Source organism: Dasypus novemcinctus, chromosome 2 (genome assembly GCF_030445035.2).
Source record: "Dasypus novemcinctus isolate mDasNov1 chromosome 2, mDasNov1.1.hap2, whole genome shotgun sequence".
In the NCBI taxonomy this organism is placed as follows: domain Eukaryota; kingdom Metazoa; phylum Chordata; class Mammalia; order Cingulata; family Dasypodidae; genus Dasypus; species Dasypus novemcinctus.
This window is the reverse complement of record NC_080674.1, coordinates 14322854-14346082: the sequence shown is the minus strand read 5'-3', so window position 1 is coordinate 14346082 and position 23229 is coordinate 14322854. Positions and strand designations below refer to the sequence as shown.

The following is a 23229-nucleotide window of genomic DNA, read 5'->3' as shown; positions in this document are numbered from 1 at the left end:
AGAGTTTTCTCTCACACAGGCTTTTACCACCTTACATTACTAACAGTTGGGGCCAGAAAGTGCTTAGTAGAAGAGACCTGTGCTGTGGTTTGTAGGGTGTTTAGCTGCATCCTTGGCCTCTCCTTACTTGATGCCAGCAACCACCTACCACAGCTACCCAGTTGAGAAAACCAAAAATGTCTCCAGACATGGCCAAATGTCCCTTCAGGGGCAAAATCCCTCTTGGTTGAGAAACACTGCTCTAGGGAGGAAAAAGATTTTGACAGGAAATTTGGGAAATATGTGGAGGTAAAACATCTGGTTTGTGTTTCAAGGTAACCAAACTTTCTGTCTCTGAATCTTGAATTCATTAGATCATTATTTAGCAATCCCTTCTGCCTTGGCTACCTAAGATTTATCTCAGAGTGAGCAAACTAAAGCACAATTCCAAAGGGCTAAATATATCAGTGTTGTTTTTGATAATAAATGTTATGAGTTTATCATGTATTACCACCTCTACACTTTTATTAGTTCAAATCAACAGATATATTTTCCAGCTGTACTATTTGTGTCTTTAAATCATTAGCACTGAATAGGAAAAGCACCTATGAAGGTATAAATTTAGGTTGCTTGCACATGTATTTATTCATGTACACCTTATTTCACAATGAACTTGAGGGAATTTGTGAGAAGATATTATGTAGAAAAGGAATAAAGTACGAGAGTAGAAAAGAGTGAAAAACATGAGTAAGACAATATTAGGATAAGATTTGCACATAGAAATTTATGTCAAATTGTAAGTAAATTTTCTTTTCTTTGAATGGCTAAGGGAGATTTCCACCTGCTTCTTCACCTTTTGCCTCTCTTGCTTACCTTCCCTGTCTGTTTTTCCCCCTGACTGTTGCTCTCTTAATGTTTCTCTCTTTTTTCTCCTTTTTTTGTCTTTCTCATTGGAGAGTACAATTCCTACGTGGGAACTGATTTGGGCCATAATTGCTAAAACTCATTTCCCGGTGCTTACAAATGTTATAACCATTCATTATGCAATGTTTACTTAAACAACTGGGTTGAATTAGATTAGATCCTCAGAAAACAAAATTTGAAACCACAACTCCCTTCCTACAAAGAGTTTCTCTCTCTTTTTTTTCCTTCTTTATTTTTTTTTTTAATGTTATATTAAAAAAATATGAGGTCGCCATATACTCCCCACCTCCCTCACCGCACTTCTCCCACATCAACAACCTCTTTCATCATCGTGGCACATTCATTGCATTTGGTGAATACATTTTGGAGCACTGCTGCACCACATGGATAGTGGTTTACTTTGTAGTTTACACTCACCCCCAGTCCACCCAGTGGGCCATGGCAGGACATACAACATCCAGCATCTGTCCCTGCAGTGCCACCAGGACAACTCCAAGTCCTGAAAATGCCCTCACATCTCATCTCTTCTTCCCTCTCCCTATCCGTAGCAGCTACCGTGGCCACTTTCTCCACATCAATGCTACAATTTCTTCCATTACTTACATTTTCCTTGTGGCACATCTATATGTGTTTTCTCAATGCTATTATTTTTTTCAAGGCAACTTCTGCTTCTTTTTTTGGAGAATTATTGAGATTTGTAACCTGGCAGACACAATGAAGACATTTTGTGCAGAGGTGTAATCTAATAAAAGTGCTTTCAGGTGCTCTGGTGCTATAATTGACGTGCCACGGTCTTTGGTAACCTGGGGTGTTCCATCACCAGGGCTTACCAGCCTACGACAGCCCCGAGGTGTTCGGACTGCACCCCAACGCTGATATCACCTACCAGAGCAAGCTGGCCAAGGACGTGCTGGACACCATCCTGGGCATCCAACCCAAGGACAGCTCTGGTGGTGGGGACGAGACTAGGGAGGCTGTGGTGGCCCGACTGGCTGACGATATGCTGGAAAAGCTGCCACCAGACTACAGCCCATTTGAAGTGAGTTGATGAAATTCTGACAAATGTCAGGTGTGGGCATGTGGGTTTGGTTGGGAGCATTTGTAAGGATGAGGGAGAGCAAAAATAAAAGTTTTAATTTTTAAGAAAATAATTTTAAAATCTAGTGTCCTGAAGAAGTAGGAAAATAGTTTTTGAATCCATGAATGCAGTCATTTCAAAATAAAAATAATAAAGAAACCTAATGAAGATATTAAAACTAAAATATATTGCATACTTTAATGAACATCTTAAATTCCAAGCCTTCGTACTTCAGAAAATCTGCATTTACATTATAAGTACTTTGTACCTTCTTTCTTTTTTGTTTTAATATTTATTTTTTGTATTTACTTATTCTCTCTCCCCCCAACACACATGTGCTGTGTGTTCTCTGTGTCATCTGCTGTGTGCTCTCTGTGTCTGCTTATCTTTTCGTCTTCTTTTTAGGAGGCACCAGGAATGGATCCTGCCTTTTCTTCTCGTCTTCTCTTTAGGAGGCACCAGGAATGGATCCTGGGATCTCTGATGTAGGAGAGAGGCACCCAATTGCTTGAGCCACCTCAGCTCCCTGGTTTGTTGTGTTACTCCCCTTTGTCTCTTTTGTTGCACCAGCTTGCTGCACGGGCCAGATCACCACACAGACCAGCTCACCTTCAGCAGGTGCCCCGGGAAATGAACCCAGGACCTCCCATATAGTAGACAGGAGCCCAATCGCTTGAGCCTCATCCACTTGCCTTTGTACCTTCTTAACCTCACTAATTTTGAAAAGCAATTTTTAAATATGTGAATAATTTCTAAGCAATTATTTTTTAATCATTTTAATGAATATCATGGCAATATTTACCCTGATAACATTTTAAAAATTTTTGATAAAGCCAGAAGAAAGTGTCTTACTTCCCACATTGTCTTAAGAGATGACCTGGATTGACCACTTTTGGCACATAGCTGCCATGTTCATTTGTATAGTGCCCTTCTCCCACCTGGTTTTCTGAAGGGAAGTGGCAGCATTTTGTTTCTTTAGTTTCTTATTACTTTCCCCTGGGCAGGCCATTTCAACTGCTAATACTATAGAGTGAACTCAAGGACTTGTCCTGGGAGAATCGAGGAGCACTTGCTTGGGAAACTAATATTGCTATCAGTTTTCATAAGCAGCTTTTATTGTAGCATCAGCAGAGAGGCCATTCATCTTTAACAGTGGTTTTTAGGAAGTGATAAAATTATCTAAAAAATATAACACTGACTACATAAGCAAACATGGTGAGTAAGAGGGCTTTGAAAAGTCTCCATCCTTTCGCCAAATTTGTCAGTGTTACCCTGTGGTAAAGCAGTTCAGACTAGCACAATATATGGTATGTGGAAGGCTCTCAAGAAGTACTTGGAGGATGAAGATGAACGGTGGATGGGACAGATGAATCAATGCTTGGCTGGAAAAAATAGACAACTTTTAAACAGAGGTCTAGCTTTTCTTTTTTAATGAACTTTATTTCAACTTCAAAAAATAAAATAGACAAAAAGCAACTCAACAAACCATGGAAGCATCACCTTGAAAAGTCTTGTCTAGGCATATTTTCCCTCTCCAATCCCCAAAACTGTCTCAACTTTTTCTCCAGTGTTCTGAAAGAAGAACATTAAATGAGTACAGATTGGGCAAATGACATGACCAAGGTTTCCCTAGTAATGAAAAACATGAATAAAAATGCTTGATCATATTCACATCTCATAAAACAAAATCCCATATTCCTTTTTTACTTCTAGCATTAATATAGTACCTTCTTTGCCTTTGCTAAAAAATATTACAATATTACTGTTAACTATATTAAGTTACATTAGTTGTACTTATTCTATGTATCACTATATTAACACCTTGTAATAGAGTAGTATTCTTGTATTTGTATTATTAACCATGATCCTCATCTACCATAAAAATCACTATATTATACAGTCCCTAGATTATCCTCTAGCTGTCTTTCAGTTAAAATTAACCTCCCTAGCCTACCCCTTTTAATCACAATCAAGTTATAAATTAGCAGTGTTAGTTATACTCGTTATAATGTGTTGCCATCAACTCTATCCATTTCCTATATTTGCTATCAACTTATTACTCATTTTATATACATTCAGCATCAGTTCCACCTTCTCAATCCTCATTCTGTCTCCTACTAACATACAATCTAGAGTTTAACTCCATGAGTTTACTCATCGTATTTAGTTTATATCAGTGAGAAAATATAATATTTATCCTTTTGTGTCTGGCTTATTTCACTCAACATAATATCCTCAAGGTTCATCTATGTTGTCATGTGTTTTCCAAGTTCATTTCTTATAGCTAAATAGTATTCCATGGTATGTATATACCACATTTTATTCATTCATCTGTTGATGGGTACTTAGCTTGTTTCCATCTTTTAGCAATGGTGAATAATGCTGCTCTGGACATTGGTGTGCAAATACCTGTTCACATCCTTGCTTTCAGTTCTTCTGGATATATTCCTAGTAGTAGGGGTGCTGGGTCATACGGCATTTCTATATTCAGCTTCCTGAGGAACCTCCGAACTGTATTCCACAGAGGCTGCACCATCTTACACTCCCACCAACAGTGAAGGGCTGTTCTTATTTCTCTGCATCCTTTTCAGCATTTGTAGTTTTCTGTTTCTCTGTTTTTTTGCTTTTTTAAAAATAATGACAATTCTGTAAGTCATGGAGTGATACCTTATCGTAGTTTTGATCTGCCTTTTCCTATAAGCCAGTGATGCCGAGCATCTTTTCATGTGTTTTTTGGCTATTAGTCTTTCTTCTTTAGAAAAGTGTCTATTCAAATCTTTCACCTGTTTTTAAATTGGGTTGCTTGTCTTTTTATCATTGAGTTGTACAATCTCTTTTATTTAACATGGAAATCAAACCCTTCTCAGATATGTGCTTTCTGAAAACTTTCTCCCATTGAGTAGCCTGCCTTTTTGCTTTCCTAACAAAGCCATTTGAAGTACAAAAGTGTTTAATTTTGAGGAGGTCACATTGATCTATTTTTTTCTTTCATTCCTTGTTCTTTAAGTGTAAGGTTTAAGAAACCATCACCTACCACAAGATCCTGAAGATGGTTCCCTAAATTTTCTTCTAGGAGTTATATGGTTCTAGTTTTTATATTTAGGTCCTTGATCCATTTTGTGTTAATTTTTGCATAAAGTATGAGATAGGGGTCCTTTTTCTTTCCTTTAGATATGGATATCCAGTTTCCTCAGTGTCATTTGTGGAATAGACTGTTAGACTAACAGGGGTGGGTTTGACAGCCCTGTCAAAAATCACTTGACCATAGATGTGAGGGTCTATTTCTGAGTTTTCAGTTTGATTCCATTGGCCAATCTATCTTTATGCCAGTACTATGCTGTTATTACCGCTATAGCTAAATAATTTGCTTTTAAGTTGGGAACGGGAGTCCTCCAATTTCATTCTTCTTTTTAAAGATATTTTTATTTGGACCCCTACCCTTCCCCCAGATTTTGTTAATTAGCTTTTCCAATTCTTCAAAAAAGTTTGTTGGAATTTGTATTGGGATTCTCTTGAAACTGTAAATCAATTTAGGTAGAATTGATATTTTAATGATATTTAGTTTTCCAATCTATGAACATGGAATGTACTTCCGTATAATTAGATCCTCTCTGGTTTCTTTAAGTAATATGTGTTTTAGTTTTCTGAACACATGTCCTTTATGTCCTTGGTTAAGTTTATTCATAAATATTTGACTCTTTTAGTTGCTATTGTAAATGGACTTTTTTTTCTGACTTCCTCCTCAGTTTGCTCACTAGTGGTGTAGAGAAATGCTACTGATCTTTGCATAATTAATCTTGTATTTCTCCACTTCGCTCTAGTTGTCTATTAGTTCTATTAGCTTTATTGTAGATTTTTTTCGGGAATTTCTAGATATGGGACCATATCTTCAGTGAATAGGGAAAGATTTCTTCGTTTTCTATTTGGGTGCCTTTTATTCCTTTTTCTTGCCTAATTACTCTAGTTGGAACTTGTAGCACAATATTGAATAACAGTGGTGACAGTGGGCATACTTGTGTTGTTCCCGATTTCAGCAGGAAAGCTTTCAGTCTTTCACTGCTACATACAGTGTTAACTGTGGGGTTTTTATATATGCGCTTTATCACATTGAGAAAGTTTCCTTCTGTTCCCATCTTTCAGAGTGTTTTTATCAAGAAAGGATGTTGTCATTGTCAAATGCCTTTTCTGCATGTGATCATGTGATTTTTCTTTTTCAATGAATTAATGTGGTATATCATATTGATTGAGTTTCTTGTGTTGAACCACCTTCCATACCTGGGATAAAACCCACTTTAATCATGGTGTATAGTTCTTTTAATGTCCCATTGATTTTGGTTAGCGACTATTTCGCTGAGGAGTTTTGCATCTATATTCATTAGAGAAATTGGTCTGTAATTTTCTTTTTGTCATAATATTTCTATTTGGCCTTGTTATTAGAGTGCTGTTTGCATCATAGAATGTTTGGGAGCATTTTCTCCTGTTCAGTTTTTTGGAAGCACCTAGCTTCCTGAGGATGCTAGCAAAATGGTTGTGTTTTTGTGTGTGTTTGCCTGGGTGTCAGTGAAGTGACAGTCTCCCAGCACATGCACTTGTGATTTGCAGGGGCTGTGTGTTTGTGGTCATGCACGGTATATTCTTCCAAGAATTCACGGCTGCCTGTTCTTTCCAACATGGAATTTAAAAATGGGCTGGTTTCACAGATGTTTCCTTTTTCATTTCTTCCTTTTTTTTTTCTGGCAGTGAAAAAAACAGAGGCATATTATTTATGGAATCATAAAAATTCAGGCTTTGCCAGAAGCCCCAGGGCACCAGTTCCAGAAAATCATTTGTAGCTGCCTAATTCTTAACGTGTATCTTGAATGTCCATATGGCAGGTAAAAGAGAGACTGCAGAAGATGGGGCCATTCCAGCCGATGAACATTTTTCTCAGGCAGGAGATAGACAGAATGCAAAGGGTCCTGGCGCTGGTCCGAACCACCTTGACTGAGCTGAAACTCGCCATCGACGGCACCATCATCATGAGTGAAAACCTTCGCGATGCTTTGGATTGCATGTTTGATGCCAGAATTCCTGCTCGGTGGAAAAAAGTACTTATAAGGCAGCCTTTATTCTATACAATCACTTCATTGTTGTGAATATTTGTAGTGGGCATGTGGAAAGCTTGTAAGGGTAATTTACTTAAAAGTGCCCTATTGCTTAGGGGCTAATCCTCATATAGCCCTGCATTTGTGGATTGCAGGAAGGGAGGGAAATTACTTAACATATCCCACATGTCAGGAGTGTCAGGAGCTGCACCACACAATTTACAGAGTTTAAATCTTTTCCCAGATCACACACCTGGGAGTCCAAGAATCAGGATTTAAACTTGGGCTCTTGGACCCCAAAGCACATGATGTTAGTTTTGTAGAAGGAAGTGTGTCTAAACACACACATAAATCAAAAGTCACACCAAGGATGAAAAATTTCTCTAGTTTTGTAGATTTCTGAATATCTACACCCCAAGAGAGCAAGATAATTATTTAAAATTATGCTTACTGGTTACCTGTTGGTAGTTGGACTAAATGGCAGATAGGGTTTGAAGAATACTTTTCTACTTGGAAAAGCAAAATGAGCACCTGAATGTCTTTGTAAGTAGGAAATAATGTATATTTTAGGGAGAACATTTGAAGGGATAGAGCCAAGATGATATCCTTTATTCGTGCTCTTTATAAATGTGTGTACACACATTTGGGGAATGATGTAAGTCAAATTGCTAAGATTAATTATAGTGGAGAAAAGAGGTGGGTGAGGGGAGAAGATGTTGCTGTCCTTCTATCCCATATTTTCTGAGGAACTGGGATTGGACACCTGGCTTCTTTTCCACTGACCACTGCCATGGCTCTGCACACACAGCAGGAGCTCATCAAATACTGACCTCACAGCTCACTCTCTGAATACCTCTGCATCCAAGATTTTCACTTCGACTCCACTTGATAAGTGCATTCCCTACCTTCCCTGCCTGTTAGAAGGAGAAAGACATTGGGAGAATGGAGATAGAGGAATGTGAAGGACTCACCCATTTGAAATCTTGAGTTCTGAATTGAACAGGAAACCAGTCTGCACAGCTGTGCAGTTTTCTCCAGCTGGTTTCAGCTTCCTGGGTACAGGCCTGGGAAAAGTGAATATTTGAGGTAGTTTGGTGCCAGACTTTCAGGCAACTGCAATGTAAGGAGAGAGAGCTAAATTGTTGATGTTATTTGATGGGACAATTATAACAGTGGAAGAGGAAGAAGAGATGGGTCAGAATTTATACATGGGAAGAATTTGATGGAACCGAAGAGTTGAAGGTCATCATAGGTCAAAGAACTGTACCTGAACAAGTAAACTGTACAACAGAAGGTCCTGGTTGGAAACTGGAATGTGGCTTTGAAAATCTTGGATGGTGGTGCATGTTGAGATTTTTTTTGGGCGGGGAGGAACAATTAACTATCTCTTCCACTTAGGCCATAAAAATTAAGGGGCAAACAAGGAGTAGGGCAGATTGGAGAATAATCACCAATAAAGCTGCTGTTGGTGAATGTGGCTTATATCGTTAGGCAAGTGAGTTTTCTCACATTGTACCCAGAATTAGACAAATTTACCTGCTAGCAACACTGCCCTGGACAGGGTCAGGCTTCCTTGGCAAAGACTTCTCTATGAAGTTAACAGCATGGAGGAGCAGGGCAGAGTGTGTGCTCCCTGCAGGCTTTTCAGTTCCAAAAGTAAAGGAGGAAGAGGCTGGCTTCTTACAAGCATTTCCAGCTGTGTTGCTGCTGCTATGATTTTACTTATCAACTGCTGCCGCATTGCAAGCCAGTGAGTTCATAACAGCAGTATCCTACTTTTATTTCTTGCTCTTAAGTTGGGAGGGTGGTCTGCTCCAGTCTTTCACTCTGGGATCTACATGATGAACATCTTGCTATCTGGTGGCTGCACCACCTGGAACATTTGGTCTCTGACATCATCACAGCAGAGGGAGGAGAAAGATAGACAAGGCATCCATGGTGACCCATGTCACTTCCACACAGTCTATGGATCAGAACTAGGTACGTGGCCCCAACCCAACTGCAAGGGAGGCTGGGAAGTGTAGGGGGCCACATAGGATGCTTGGTAGGGACTGTCTCTTCCATATATGTTAGTCAGATAAATCTCCTTACCTTCTCTGGAATGGGAACTGAGGGGTAGAGAGGAGCCAGAGTGTAATGGAAATGGAGATTTTTTTCCCCATGGAAAGAAATATCAGAAGTAGAGAAATGCTCCTGCCCATATTAGTGCTTGATGATGACAAGATTTAAAGTGTAAGTGTGGGAGTCAGTGATGGAAATGGAATGACCCAAGGGTCATTGGAGACCAGATAGTCATGAGATAAGAAGGTAGGTATCAAATGGGTCAGGCACTTAAAAGAGTGATTAATGAGAATGGTTAACTCTGGCATATGGAGTGTGTGTACAGATTCTGGAGCCAGACCATGTGTTTTCAAACCCTGTCTCTGCCACATCATAACTGTGCAGTCTGACTCAAGCTACTTGTCTTGCTGTGCCTCCCTTTCATCTGTAAAATGAGAATAATAATATTACATAATTCTTAGGGTTCTTGTAAGGATTAAATGAGCAAACATAGATAAAATGTTTAGAACATGGCTGGAATGTGGCCAGTGCTGTGTAAATGCTTGGGATTATTGCTAGTAAAACCACGCCCCAGTCGTTACTTGACCACCACCACCATCACCGCTACCACAGCTCCCACCACCACCTCCACTGCCACCACCACCACCACCACCATCATCACTGCCACCATCACCACCACTGTCCTCACCATCACCCCCACCACTGTTATCAATATCACTAGCCTCACCACCATCCCCACCAATACTAACATCACTGCCACCAGCAGGACTGCCACCACCACCGCCATCTCTTTCCCCACTGCCACCACCATCACCACCATCATCACCACCACCTCCACCACCATCATCACCACCACCAGCGCTACCACCACCACAGTCACCATCCTCATGATCCTACTTGGGGGATGGAGCAGAAGTGTGAGCCAGAGCCAAATTCCATGGTGAATGAGAGGAAGTGACCAGTAGGTAACAGAAACAACAGGGTTAAGGATGGTTTGTACGAATGACATGAGCCTCAAATGGATGGAGTAATGTGAGGTGATGATCTGGAAATTAACTGCTAGAAACCAGAAGGACACTTATTCCTCCCCTGGGAAGCTGGGGAGTATAAAAAAAAACAGACAGTAGCTTACATTTGGAGAAGGCTGCAAGGGAAACAGTCTGTTTTCAGGGGTAGCTAGATTTTGGTTAAGAGAGGAGACAGAGGGAATATTCAGGGAAGAGGATGGAGGGGAGTTTGGGCAGAAGCTGCTTGAGGGCTCAGTGGAAAAGCTTGGGAGGGTGGGAGGGCTGGGGGGATAGGGTCAGATTGGGGCAGCACATACAGATGAGATTGGTAAAGGATGACAGACTTGGCCTTCTGGAGGTGACTTGGGTAAACAGGAAGGTGAGATGTGATGAGATTAGAACTGATGGTCTCTTAAAGGAGACTCCTTTAGTGCCAAAGGCACAGTGGGTCCTTCTGACAGTGCAGTCCTTGTTGTCTGCTCCTTTCCTCTCTGAATTGCTTCTCCTCACTGCCAAGAGCAGAGGGAGAAGCTACTGGGGCATTGCCTTGGCAGGTTCATTCCCACCAAACCAGCTCCCCCAGCTGGGCCAGCCTTGGAGGTTCTAGAGCAGAGATCCTGGCAGGGAGGTGTCCTCATCCTCACCTTCATGGCCCCCCATGCCCTCGGGGAGCCTAAACACAGCTTTTGTAGTTGGCACACTCTCCTAGGGCTGCATAACAAAGAACACAGAGTCTTACAAACCAAAATTTGTTCTCTCATAGTTTTGGAGGCTGAAAGTCTGAAACCAAGGTGTCAGCAGGGCCACACTCCCTCCATACACTCCAGGGAGGACCCTTCTTTGCTTCCTTCTGCTTTCGGTAGCCACAGGCTCTCCTTGGCCTGTGGCCAATCCTAATCTCTGCCTCCACCTTCATAGGGCTGTCTTCCCTCTGAGCCTAAGTCCCTGTGTCCAAATTTCTCTCTTCTTATAAAGATACCAGTCATATTGGATCTCATCTTAACTAATTACTTCTGCGAAGACCCTATTTCCACAAAAAGGTCATATATTGAGGTTTGAGGAAAGCATGAAATTTGGGAGGAATTTTTTGGGTTCAATCCAGTACACAGACCCATAAAGATGAGGATAGAATGAGTTACCTCATTTTAAAATTATATTTTTATACAGGTTCTTATTCTCTACAAATTATCATCAGTCTTTGGAAGCTCAGTGACTCTTGAAAAATAGGCAAATTAATCCTCAAGGTATTTGAAATTCAAGTGGTATACCTTCCCAAATTGATGACTACATTTAGTCATGCATAAAATATTACAGTTAGAGGAAAATGTTATAAAATATAATTCGTAGATACCTACTAGTGCTGCTGCTGATAACGTTAATGACATATTCATGCCAATTGTAATAATAGAAGTTCCCCAAGTGAATTCAGGGAGAATGGAGAGCAATGAATGCAGTTAATTTGTAGGTGGTAAAGGGATTTGGGTTTCCATTTTTGTCTCATCATCAGAGGAAATATAAATGCATTCTAAAGGGAAAATAACTCCAGGAAATAACAGTTGTTTACCTCATTATGAATGATAAGTGGAGAAAGTCTTCTGTGATTTATTATTCACAGAATATATTTTAAAGTGTTGATGATTTATCTTGGTGAGCCCACGAGTTTTGTATGTAAATAAAAATTCTGTTGTATATTGTATCTATCGAAAATGAAACCTAAGGAAAGCTAGAGGAAGCCTGTTGAATTTAATTCAATTAATGGTTTTGATTCTTTTATAGTACAATCAGTGATAAATGTATTAGTATATGGAAGGTAATTCTATTGACTTCAGACATCTTGAACAGCATATTGAGGTCTCTGTATTGATCAGAAATCATGGGATGATTAACTGAGTCTATCATGTCTTAATCGTTAAGGAGGAAGAATAATTTGAAAACTTTAGATGTCAGAACCCAAGTGAAATTTATGTCTTAGAGATTTTTGCATTCTAAATGTAAAATTGGCATTTCATAATCTTTTGGTGAACATAACCAGTTATACAGTAAAATTAAACCTGTATTAATCAATTGTTTTAATGTATGCTTTTTAGGCATCATGGGTTTCAAGTACACTCGGCTTCTGGTTTACCGAACTTGTAGAAAGAAATAGCCAGTTTACCTCTTGGGTTTTTGATGGCCGACCCCACTGCTTTTGGATGACAGGCTTTTTTAACCCCCAAGGATTTTTAACTGCGATGCGACAGGTAATAGCGTTGTTGTGTTACCATAAGTGTCCTCTACAAGGCTGTCTTCTTTCATCACAGTTTTGAAGATTATAAGACAGAGAATGACTGTCTCTTTTTGGCATGAGCAGTTAAATTGTCATAAGCATTAATCCAGCAACTTGTCTTCACTTAGTTTGAAATTTAAAATGTTTATTTGCTATTTTCACATATAATTTTGTTTCTTTTAAAAGTAAAAAAGGTTAAATTAGGACATGGGTATTGTTTATGCAGGAACAGTTTTAATTCTTTAAATACCACTCTACTTCCTTTGAGTTAGGATAATTGAGGGTTACAATTTCATCATTATGTTTTTTTTAAAAATTTTTAAAAAGATACTTAGATTACATAAATGATACATAAAAAACATAGGGGATTCCCATATGCCCCGCTCCCTACACCTTGCACATTTTCCCACATTAATAGCCTCCTTCATTAGTGTGGTACTTTTGTTACAATTGTTGAACACATATTGGAGCATTGCCACTAAGCATGGATTATAGTGTACATAAAGTTCTTTTATATTAGGACAAACCTCTAATTGCTCCCTTGGTCCTTTGCTTTTGTTCTTGCCCCAAATAGGAAATAACTCGTGCCAACAAAGGCTGGGCTCTGGACAATATGGTGCTTTGCAATGAGGTCACCAAGTGGATGAAGGATGACATTTCTGCCCCGCCCACTGAAGGTGTCTACGTCTATGGCTTATATCTTGAGGGGGCTGGCTGGGACAAAAGGAACATGAAACTCATCGAATCCAAACCAAAAGCGCTCTTTGAACTGATGCCTGTCATAAGGATTTATGCAGAGAACAGCAGTAAGTTATCATGCACATTCAGCGATGGTGGGTACCACTGGGTGGGATGATATTATGAAGGGGATCTCATTATTCTTGTTATGGTGTAACAGGGGTTTCACTGTTTTTACTAGTCAGCTTTGCATTCACACCCATGTTTAATGAGCACTTATTGACTCCAGACACTTTCTCGAGTGCCACTGGGGAGGCAAAGGATTATAAGATAATTCTTGCCTATCTAATAAAGCAGATAGACCATGTACAGATACTGATGAAATAGTAATCCTGATGACATAAGAAACAAATGTTTGGCAAAGTGAATAAGCGATGGGAAAGGAGGGTGAGGTAACGATGTGCAGAAAGGATCAGGGACTGGGTCTCTGGAAGAGTTAGTCGTGGCTGTCCTTGGAAGGGCAGGTGGTGAAAAGAGGCTTTCTAGGCTGGACTTTATGGGGTTCATTTGAAGGCTTAATGAGTTTGGAAATTTAAGGCAGTTTGTGAGATCCAGATTGAATTTAGAAGCGTGTGGCTTATCTTGTTAGCTCATGGTAAAATGCTGGATTCCTATTTTAATTGTGTTATATGTCACCCCTAGACTTTTACAGAGACATTTCTTTTTTCTCCCTGAAAGGCCACTATCCTTATCTATATTTTATCTTTATTTTGGCATGAAGACACGGAGACTCAGAGAGGTTAGGAGACTTGTGTAGTTACCTGCTTAATAAGAAGTAGAATTAGAATTTAAACCTAAGTTTATCTAACTCCAAATCCAGGTTCCTTCCACTCCCTAATCTAGCTCCAGGGTTTAGAAGACAGTTGAGTCTGGGACATTTGGACATCTGCTGGATTTAGGTGAAAGTCAGGGCTTTCCCGTGAAGAAGTTTGTTCAGGTAGAAGTTAGAGACGGAGTAGGGGGAGAAAGAGAACTGGCATTTACTGAGGACTTTTCATAGGTGGATTTGACACAACATCTCATTGCTTTATCTCTGCCTTGCAGATAACGAGCTCAGAGAAGTTACGTAATTTGTTCAAGGGGTTAAGGATTATCCCATGAGAGAACCAGTGTTTAAAGGATGAAGAAGACAGGAGCCTGAGAAGGAGAGAGTTAAGAATCAGATCAGGAACGTGAAGCTGCCCAGCACAGCTCTTGGCACATGGTGTTGCTCAAGAGATCTTAGCTAAATCCAAAAGGATAAATGGGCTTGCCTGGGCTCAGGCAACCATGTGTTTAGTGTTTAACTCTGTGACTTCGTATTTATTGACTCTTAGAGTAGTGGGAAGTCCTGGGGCACTGATTTTTTATAGGCATAATAATCAAATGCTTTCTTAGCAAAAAATAGTCAAAATTTTTGTTTTATCATATCATTGCATCAAGTCAACATTTTTTGTAAAAATGTTTCCTTTATAAAATAAAGGTAAAATCTTTCTCACATGGAGGGAGGTGATACTTTTTTCCTATTACTAAACTATGAAAATTCTTTGCAATATGACGTTGCACATCTCAGCATGGTAGTAATAAAATAATAATTTTATAATGCAAGCAATTCCTTATTATTTTAACAGATTTTTATAGAAGAACTGTGCTTGCCCTGCTGGGCCTTAGTCAGTGGTGAAGCTGTTTAGCAGCAGTAAGGGAGAAGATAAAACAAGCAAAGGAACAAGAGACTGAGGGCAAAGTATTAAAAAGAATAAAAGAAAAGAAAAAAAAACCCTTTAGTTCCTTTTCTTCTTTTTGGTTTCAATAGAAGTTGGTTGGAATTTGTTCTGCCAAATAGCTTTGTTGCTGGAGGGATTCTTTTGAGTGTGTGATAGAAAACTACAGCACCCCTGCTTCTCATTTCATGCTATCAATCTAATTTTCATTTAATTTTGATAATTGAATAGGGCAATAATTGAGACAAAGAGGTGTAGCATTGTTAATGACCAAAGGACATTGCAAGTATAGCATTTTCAAATTAAAATTCTTGCAGTGAATGGTTTTCACATTAATATGGAGGAAAACATCTCAGTTTAGCAAATTCCTCATTGAAATTTAGATGCAGCAGTTTTCAAAAACAAGGCCAGATGTTTATTTTAACTCTAAAGATGCAATGATGGCATTTATTTTATTCATATGCTTGCCAGGACATCATTGAAAAGTCATCCAAATAGTTTTAAATTCATCAAGAAGGTAAAAGCACACACACGAGTTCCAGTTCTTCCTCTCAAAGGAAGGTGAGAGGAGGTGCATATGGGGAAGATTTAGCTCTTCATGAATTTGCTTTATAGAGAGAGTAATGCTTTTAAATGAGCTCCAGTGCTGTAGCTGATAGGGTGGGAAACGGCGACTAGGACACTTGAGGGATGGAGCAAGATTTACCTGTACCTCTGGTCACTTAGTGGGGGTGGGAGGGCCTCAGGGTCCCTGCAGCTGGTGGGGATGCTTCCTGCCAGGGAACAGGTGTCTCCAAGGAGTCCCTGGGACCCAGTAGATCCCAGACTGTGCAGGTGTGGAGTGGGGGATGGGAGCAACCCTCGGGCCTGACCCTGCCTCCTGAACCCCACAGCACTTAATCCACTTTCAGTTTTTAAATTTGGAACTTGGTCAAGGTCATGGGATGTAGGAGTCTGGGGAATATGTTCCAGTGAAAAGGCAAGCCTGGGTGTGTGTGTGTCTGTGTGAAGAAAGAGAGGGAGAGAAAGGGAGAGAAAAAAAAAATAGGCTACCTGGGGCATTAGCCCTTTGCATATTTTAATTTATTTAATTTCCCCAATAACTCTGCAGAATGCACCATCCTGGGTTTACAGATGGGGAATTTTGCCCGTGCCTCATGGCCACCAAGTGGCAGAGCTGGTATCGGGACCACCTGTGCCTGCTGTGGAGCGATCCCAGTAGCTGGGAATTCCTGTGGTTACTGTTCGACTCTGTTTATGGACCTCCCTCAGAGCCTGGGATAAAATGTGCAAATGAAGGCTAAACTCAAAGTGAGAAAAGCCCACTTGCCTATTGAAGCCAGTTTAGTTATCTCGGGGTCTGGGGAGAAGTAGACTGTCGGTAGCGGGAGGGCATGACATGGGCCTCTGCTTGGCTCCTCTTGGCCTCTCCTGCCCCCGTGCTGCAGGGGAAGTCTGGCCACTTCCTGCCTGTGGGGGTGTGTGGCACGTTTCTCAGGGAAGGGCCAGTGAATCAGGAGCCAGAGTATTTGGTTGCTCTCCTGACCTTATCACCCTAGTAATTAGTCCAGAGGTTTTGGAGGAGTCTCCAACATGGTTGGAGCAAATATTGTTCAACATCTGAAGCCAATGATAATTGTGATAATTATACCTTGGGAGGTATTTGTCCACCTGGATGGTACCTGGATGGTTGAACTCAAGTATCTGGTTTGTCTGTGGCTCATTTTCACATCTTCCTGCAAAGACATTGAGGTCAATAGGTGTAGGATGTCCTAAATATTGCAGCACTTAATAGACTGGATCCGTTGTGATTCTTAGTTTATACCTATAGCTTTGTGATCTTGGGCAAGGAATTCACCTCATTAGGTTCCAGTTTTCTCAGCTATAAAATGGATTTAACAGTAGTATCATTCGTATGGTTGTTGGAAGAAGTAAACGGACAGTGTCCAGCATGCAATATATATTATTATTATTGTGTTTAGCTCACATGATTATTGAAGGATTAGAAGAAATACCATATGCAAGAGGGCACCTGCCTAGCAATTTAAATCCAATCGGAAAAAGGGAAGTTAAGCAAATGAATGGCTTAAAGTAATACAGAGTATTGCTGTATGGTTTGGTTATTTTGGATATTGGAAAGAATGTATGATGCAATGCTCTCCTAATGTTTGGATGAAAAATGTAGGCTAGAGGGGGAATTTACATAGTTAGGAAAATGAAATATCCCCAAGGCTTTATATTAAAACTCCTAGAATAAAAAAATATATGGCTTAGCAATTTATACAACCTCTTCTCTCTGTTCCTCCTTCTGGAGCCCTCAGATTTAAGCGTATTTAGCTGATTTGTTCTACCTACCTAGCATGCTTATTTTCATCTTCAAAGTTATTTATCTAACCAGGAGTAATGGTTTCAAATCACCTATGTTGTGGTTTCGTTTCTGTCAGCTCTTTCACTCTGAAACTATGTTTTTGGTGATTTCTAATCCTGCTGCAGTAGCATGCTGCCTCCTGTGACTTGGCAGGGGCACCTCAAATTCTGAAGCAATTAAAAATAAGTAAAATCGGATAAATATTTCAGAAGATTTAAAAATTTTCTGCTTATTGACAAGTATACTACTTTTCCTCATTCCATTTTTGCTTTTGAAATTAAAATCCTGGTAGTCAAAATACTTACCAAGGTGTAATTATCGTAGTTATCATTGGCTTCAGATGTGAGATTCTGATGGCTTACTTCAAGTTTTATAAAATGATTGCTAGTCAAATTTGTAGCAAAGAAGAACAACTCGTTACATTTTTATATGTTTAAAAATCCTAGGATTAAAAGATGTAAAATAGTCGGATTAGTATTGATTGTTTTCCATGATTCACTGTCATTTCTCTTAACTTGATCATAATTTTTCATATCTTTGCCTAATAATTATTTTTAGTGATAACCTCATGGTAATTAAGAAAATAGTATCCAGTCTTTTTAAGAAAATGTGTTACATTTTTTTTTGGCTTGTCTCTAATGATTAATTTCATGGGATTAAACAAACATATAGTGTTTTTTTAAGGTTTTTCAATAGATATTAATAAATATAATTACTTACTGCTGAACATGACTACTAAGCAATAAGATTTTGCTATAGAACACTAGATCCTATTCAATAACACTTCAGTCAAAATATATGTGACTTAACAGATTTTTCCACTCCTCCAAATTACATGGTACACTTGCCTCTTGCCTCCCCATACACATATATGGGATGGTTGTTGTTTATCATCATCCCCTTGTTAGTTGTCTTGGATGAGTCCAATGAACTGAAGAGTAGGTGCTGTGACTCTATTGATATACAGGGCCCAGCTGGAACATGGACAGCCCAAAGATTCAAGTGTCTTGGACATACACCTATCTACTTAGTTCTAACTATAGGTTCAAATAGAAGAGGCAGAAGAGCCATGTGTAGGGAAACCACAACTGAGTCCAACTCTGCCACTGGGGAGCATGAATTCCAAAGTAGGACCCACTGGCAGGGCACCAAACTCCTGAGCTGTCAGTCCTGCCTATGGTGTCTGGATGACTCCAGAGCACTCAGGAACCCCACTATTTGAAAAAGTATTTACTTTGGCAGTCAATGAGATCCTGCTGAAATGTGCATAAGCATAACCTCTGGAGTGACCTCCCGACTTGCTTTGAAGTCTCTTAGCCATATAAACTCATTTGTGTTTATTCTTTCCCCCTTTTGGTCAAGGTCTTTTTCCAGTTGCATTACTAGTTAGCACTTTGTAGTAATCCCTTAGTGCCAGGGAAGATCATCTCCAGGAGTCATGTCCCATGCTAGCGGGAACGTAATGCATTTATATGTTGAGAACAAACAAATAATTTTAAAGGTTGGTAAAATTCCTACGACTTTGTTGTTTATGAACAGGGTTTCTCAACCTTGGCATTACTGATAGCTTTGTGTTGGGGGCCACCTGTGCATCCTGGGACGTTTAGCAGCGTCCCTGGCCTCCACCCTTTAGATGCAACTAGTGCTCCCTTATTTGTGGCAACCAAAAATGTCTGCAGACAATCACTCCTGGTTAAAAATTGCTGCTTTAGAATATTTATTTCATATTGAACTCTATGTAAAGTATTATCATAGTCAAATGTTTACCTCATTTCAATAGCATTAATTAAATTTTTAGCAGCAGTATAAAAACACAAGGCTCAGCATCTGGAAGTTTCCACTGAGTCAAATAATGAGACTTTAAAATTTCTGACAATGCTTTGCTTTTATAATTGGTTAGGAAAAGTTAAACTACTAAGTAAGTTAGGCTTGGGAAATAAACTCAGTAACTTTGAGACACTGACATTGTATTTAATAACACTAATTTGCCAAAACAAAGTTACCTCTCTTAGTTAAGTATAATTTTGTTTCCATAGTTATGACAGTCACAGTACTGTATTAGCGTTCCTGAGAAGCACAAGGATGGGTGGAGACATAATTTTTGTCCTCAAACACTTTATAATCTTGAAGAGAAGATGAAGTAATATATTACTTCCTGAAATGGGTGTTATGAGATGTACAGATAAACGACTGTGGGCAGGGCGGGTTTAACATGCAGCTAATGAAGCTTAAACTCCCAGGCTGCTCACCTGCAGAGGTCCCTTCCGAGGCTGAAATTCATATTCATAATTTTTTATTCTTTTTCTTAAAGAGAGTTTCCAAATTGTGTGAGGTTAAGATCTAAAACACCTGAAAATTATGGAGAGAAAGGGATCCTTTGATTAGGGAGCAACATGTTCCTCTTTGAAGGACCGGTACAGACACACACACAATCAGAATCACCTTGATTAGAAGGACGATGAGATTGTCCTGCCTTGAGGATGTGGTTCTGGTAACTGCATCTGTTTCGAGTCCATAAAAGGTAAGATTGAATCTCAGGGTGCAGAATGGTGTCATCTTGCTCCACTTCCCCGCCACACAGAGAATTCATGACACTTGGTAGGGAGGGGAAAGACCTCTGTCTTGTGATTTTAAAATGTGACTTGGATTGTGGCACAGTGGGTGACAGAACTTAGAAACGAATCCCCAGGTTCTGGATGTCTGATTAAAAGTGATTGGCCCCTTGTGTCAAAGGCCAGCCCTAAGGGAAAGGAAGAGAGTGGGTATCTGCAAGATTGGGGGGGAGGTGAGTAAGGGCGAAAGGGTGGAGGGGGATGTCTGAATTGACAGGGGGAAAGGAGAGGGAGAAGCAAAGGGTGGTCCGTGGCCAGAGCCACGTGGCGAGTGATTCCTGTTCAGGACCTGGGACCCGGGGCCAGTGGGTGAGCCTGAGCACATCTGGGTTTCCTGCCACACCCATGGAAACCTCCAGTAGCTTCATCTCCAGGGACTGACTCCTCTGGAATACTATCCCTCATTCTTTTGTGTTTTTCTTACCCACCTGTCTCTCTTTGAAATGACCTTCAAAATGCACAAACTCGGCTTTGCGCTCTGCCTGGGCTGTTTAAATTTGAAATTCACCCATTTCTGTTCTTAATGAATTTCTCGCAGCTCTAAGAGATCCTCGGTTTTACTCCTGCCCCATCTACAAGAAGCCGGTGCGGACCGACTTGAACTACATCGCGGCTGTGGACCTCAGGACGGCCCAGGAACCAGAGCACTGGGTGCTGCGCGGGGTTGCCCTTCTCTGTGACGTCAAGTAGCCGGGGGCCGCGCTGGCCCCCGGTCCTCTGGAAATGAAAATCCAAATGATCATAACCTTTATTCTTCTCTGAGTGCTGAAAGTATGCAAATCTGGTTGCTCCTGCCACCATTGAGCTCTGGAGGTTTCCCAAGCTCCTTGGCTAGATGCTTACGTCATTAGTGATTAATTACTGTGCTTGTTGCACATTTTATTTAGTGATTCAAAAGTAAAATTTACAACTTCCTAATGAAGTATGCCTCTCATATCCACATAAATGTATTTCATAACTGTTGGCACTCTGAAGACTGACTCGGTTAAGCAGACAATATTTCCCTGAAAGGGACGATTCTTTTGTTAATGTGATTCTGGTGACAGCCTAGTTCTCTATGGTAACAGGGTAAATTTGTGCTGATTTTGCTTCTCTTGCTTTTTGCATTTAGGTCAAGTTAAGGGATTTATTTTTAGGGTTTCAAGCAGTCAAAAGTTTTTTGTGTTTTTTTAGTGGAAGGAAATAGAAGGAAGAGTTAAGATTTAAATACACAAATTCATATAAATGAGTAGATTATGCATATAGAATACTGTTCAACCCCACTGGTAATTAATAATAAGATACTAATTGATATATCTTATAGTAAAATAATTTAAACCTAAAAGTAAATGGTGGTGAGGTCTTTGCAAAACAGATACACTCAAAATTGCTAGAACAATGTAAATTTTTTTTTTTATTGACTTTGTAATAATATTACATTAAAAATATATATGTGAGGTCCCATTCAACCCCCCCCCCCCAACCCTCTCCCCCCCCCCAGCAACACTCGTTCCCATCATCATGACACATCCATTGGATTTGGTAAGTACATCTTTGGGCACCTCTGCACCTCATAGTCAATGGTCCACATCATGGCCCATACTCTCCCCCATTCCATCCAGTGGGCCCTGTGAGGATTTACAATTAGAACAATGTAAATTGATCCAACCTTTTTGTAAAACAATTCAGGTAAGCATAAAGAGAGCCATAAAATGTTCACATGCTTTATTCTTTCTTTCTGTCCTGAAAGTTTATACTAAGGAAACAATAAAAAAGAGTTAAAAGAAATTATATATACAAAATGTACTTATAATAGAAAAAAATGGAAAGGCCTTAAATATTCAATAGGAAGACTATGATTAAGGAAATTAGGAGATATGAGGCAGCCATGAAAAACAATATTGAGGACTCCATTATATGGCAAGGCTAAACATATACTACTAAGTGAAAAATAAAATTATAAACTATTGAGTACACTGGTTTATAACTAAAGTGTATTTGTATATGGAAAAAGCAAGAAAACAACATGGAAAAATAAAACAGGCTGGTTAGGATGGTAAAGGTAATGAATGGAGGGAAAAATTATGGCAATGATAAAAGATTTTGGGTGAGGATTTCCCATGGGTTTTGTTAAGTAAGAAAAATATTATTTAAATAAATTCTCATATATATACATAATTTTTAGGAGGTACCGGGGATTGAACCTAGGACCTCGTACATGGTAAGCAGGCACTCAACCACTGAGCTACATCTGCTCCCCAGTGAGAGTTGGTTTTTTCATTTGTTTGTTTTATTTGTTTTTAGGAGGTACCAGAGATCAAGTTTGGGGCCTTGTAAATGGAAAGTAGGTGCTCAACCACTTGAGCTATATCTACTCCCCTCTCATATATTTTTATTTCAAATTCAGTTTCTGAATTTAATAAATAATAATAAAATTATAAACTCCATCTCTAACCTATTGAGCACTTTCATTATTAAATTAGAATTTTGGTTTATATCTGCATCACAGAAATTTTGGGGTGATAAAGGTTTTATTTGGGGGCATGAGGAGACAGATATTAGCTCTGCTAATTGTGACAGAAGTTTGTCCTGGGTGTTTTATGTGATGCCTACTCACCTTGGACGATACTGTTTTAATCAGAGCAAGCTTCTCTTAGTGTGAACTAATGTATCAGTTGATTGGTGTGCATTGTGTAAAAACAACCATGTAATTTTGAAAGACAATGAAAATGATGCAAATTAATAAAAAGTTAATAAACTTTTAAATTTATTTACATTGTCTTGTTATTCATTAGATGGGTATAGGGGCCATTAAGTATCCAGAAACAAGCTTTTATAAGTAGATATTTTAAATAGGTAATTTGAAAAGGTGTAACTAATCATGTTGTGATGGCATTCACTTCCATCCATCCATGTCTGTTGGTGTGTGCGTCCTGGAGATCCAAAATAGAAAAGGACACCCAAAAACAGCTAACAAGTTTTAGGACCTCACTCAATGAGGAATGTCTCTGAAGCAGTGATAAGCTGTGTGAGGCCCCTTTCTGCTTAAACTGGCTGCCCAGGTCCTGCCCACTTCCCTGGCATTTTACCGAATCTGGGATTCGGAATTCGGAGGGCCAGTCCACCGAATCTGCTGGTGACTGTGAGAGTCGCCAATTGCGTCGGATATGGCCAAAACAGCAGTCTTGATGCTGTTGCAGTGATTGGGCTTGAGACTGCTCTGTCTCAATAAAGATTTATTTTTAAAATGTGTTTATTTTGTACCTCCTCTCCGTTGGACACACTGCTGCACTGGGGGTGCAATGGTGGGGGTGGGGACCCTGTCACTGGCTCTATCCCCGCCCTCATGGAATTTACATGTGAGGAGTAGGGTCTTAGTTTGCCGCTACTGCTAAAACAAAATTCCCATACACTGGTTGGCTTAAAGAACAGG

General features: G+C 39.7%; 1 protein-coding gene across 1 annotated transcript in view; it reads left to right on the top strand.

Moving 5' to 3' along the window:
• Positions 1-22566, top strand: part of DNAH5 (dynein axonemal heavy chain 5) — a 272686-nt gene extending 250120 nt beyond the window's left edge. The window contains exons 75-79 of the mRNA XM_058306977.1: positions 1727-1942; positions 6856-7068; positions 12221-12373; positions 12974-13205; positions 20356-22566. Coding sequence (XP_058162960.1) covers positions 1727-1942; positions 6856-7068; positions 12221-12373; positions 12974-13205; positions 20356-20507 — 966 coding nt within the window. The 3' untranslated portion in view covers positions 20508-22566. The remainder of the gene's footprint in view (positions 1-1726; positions 1943-6855; positions 7069-12220; positions 12374-12973; positions 13206-20355) is intronic.
• Positions 22567-23229: the final 663 nt, after the last annotated feature.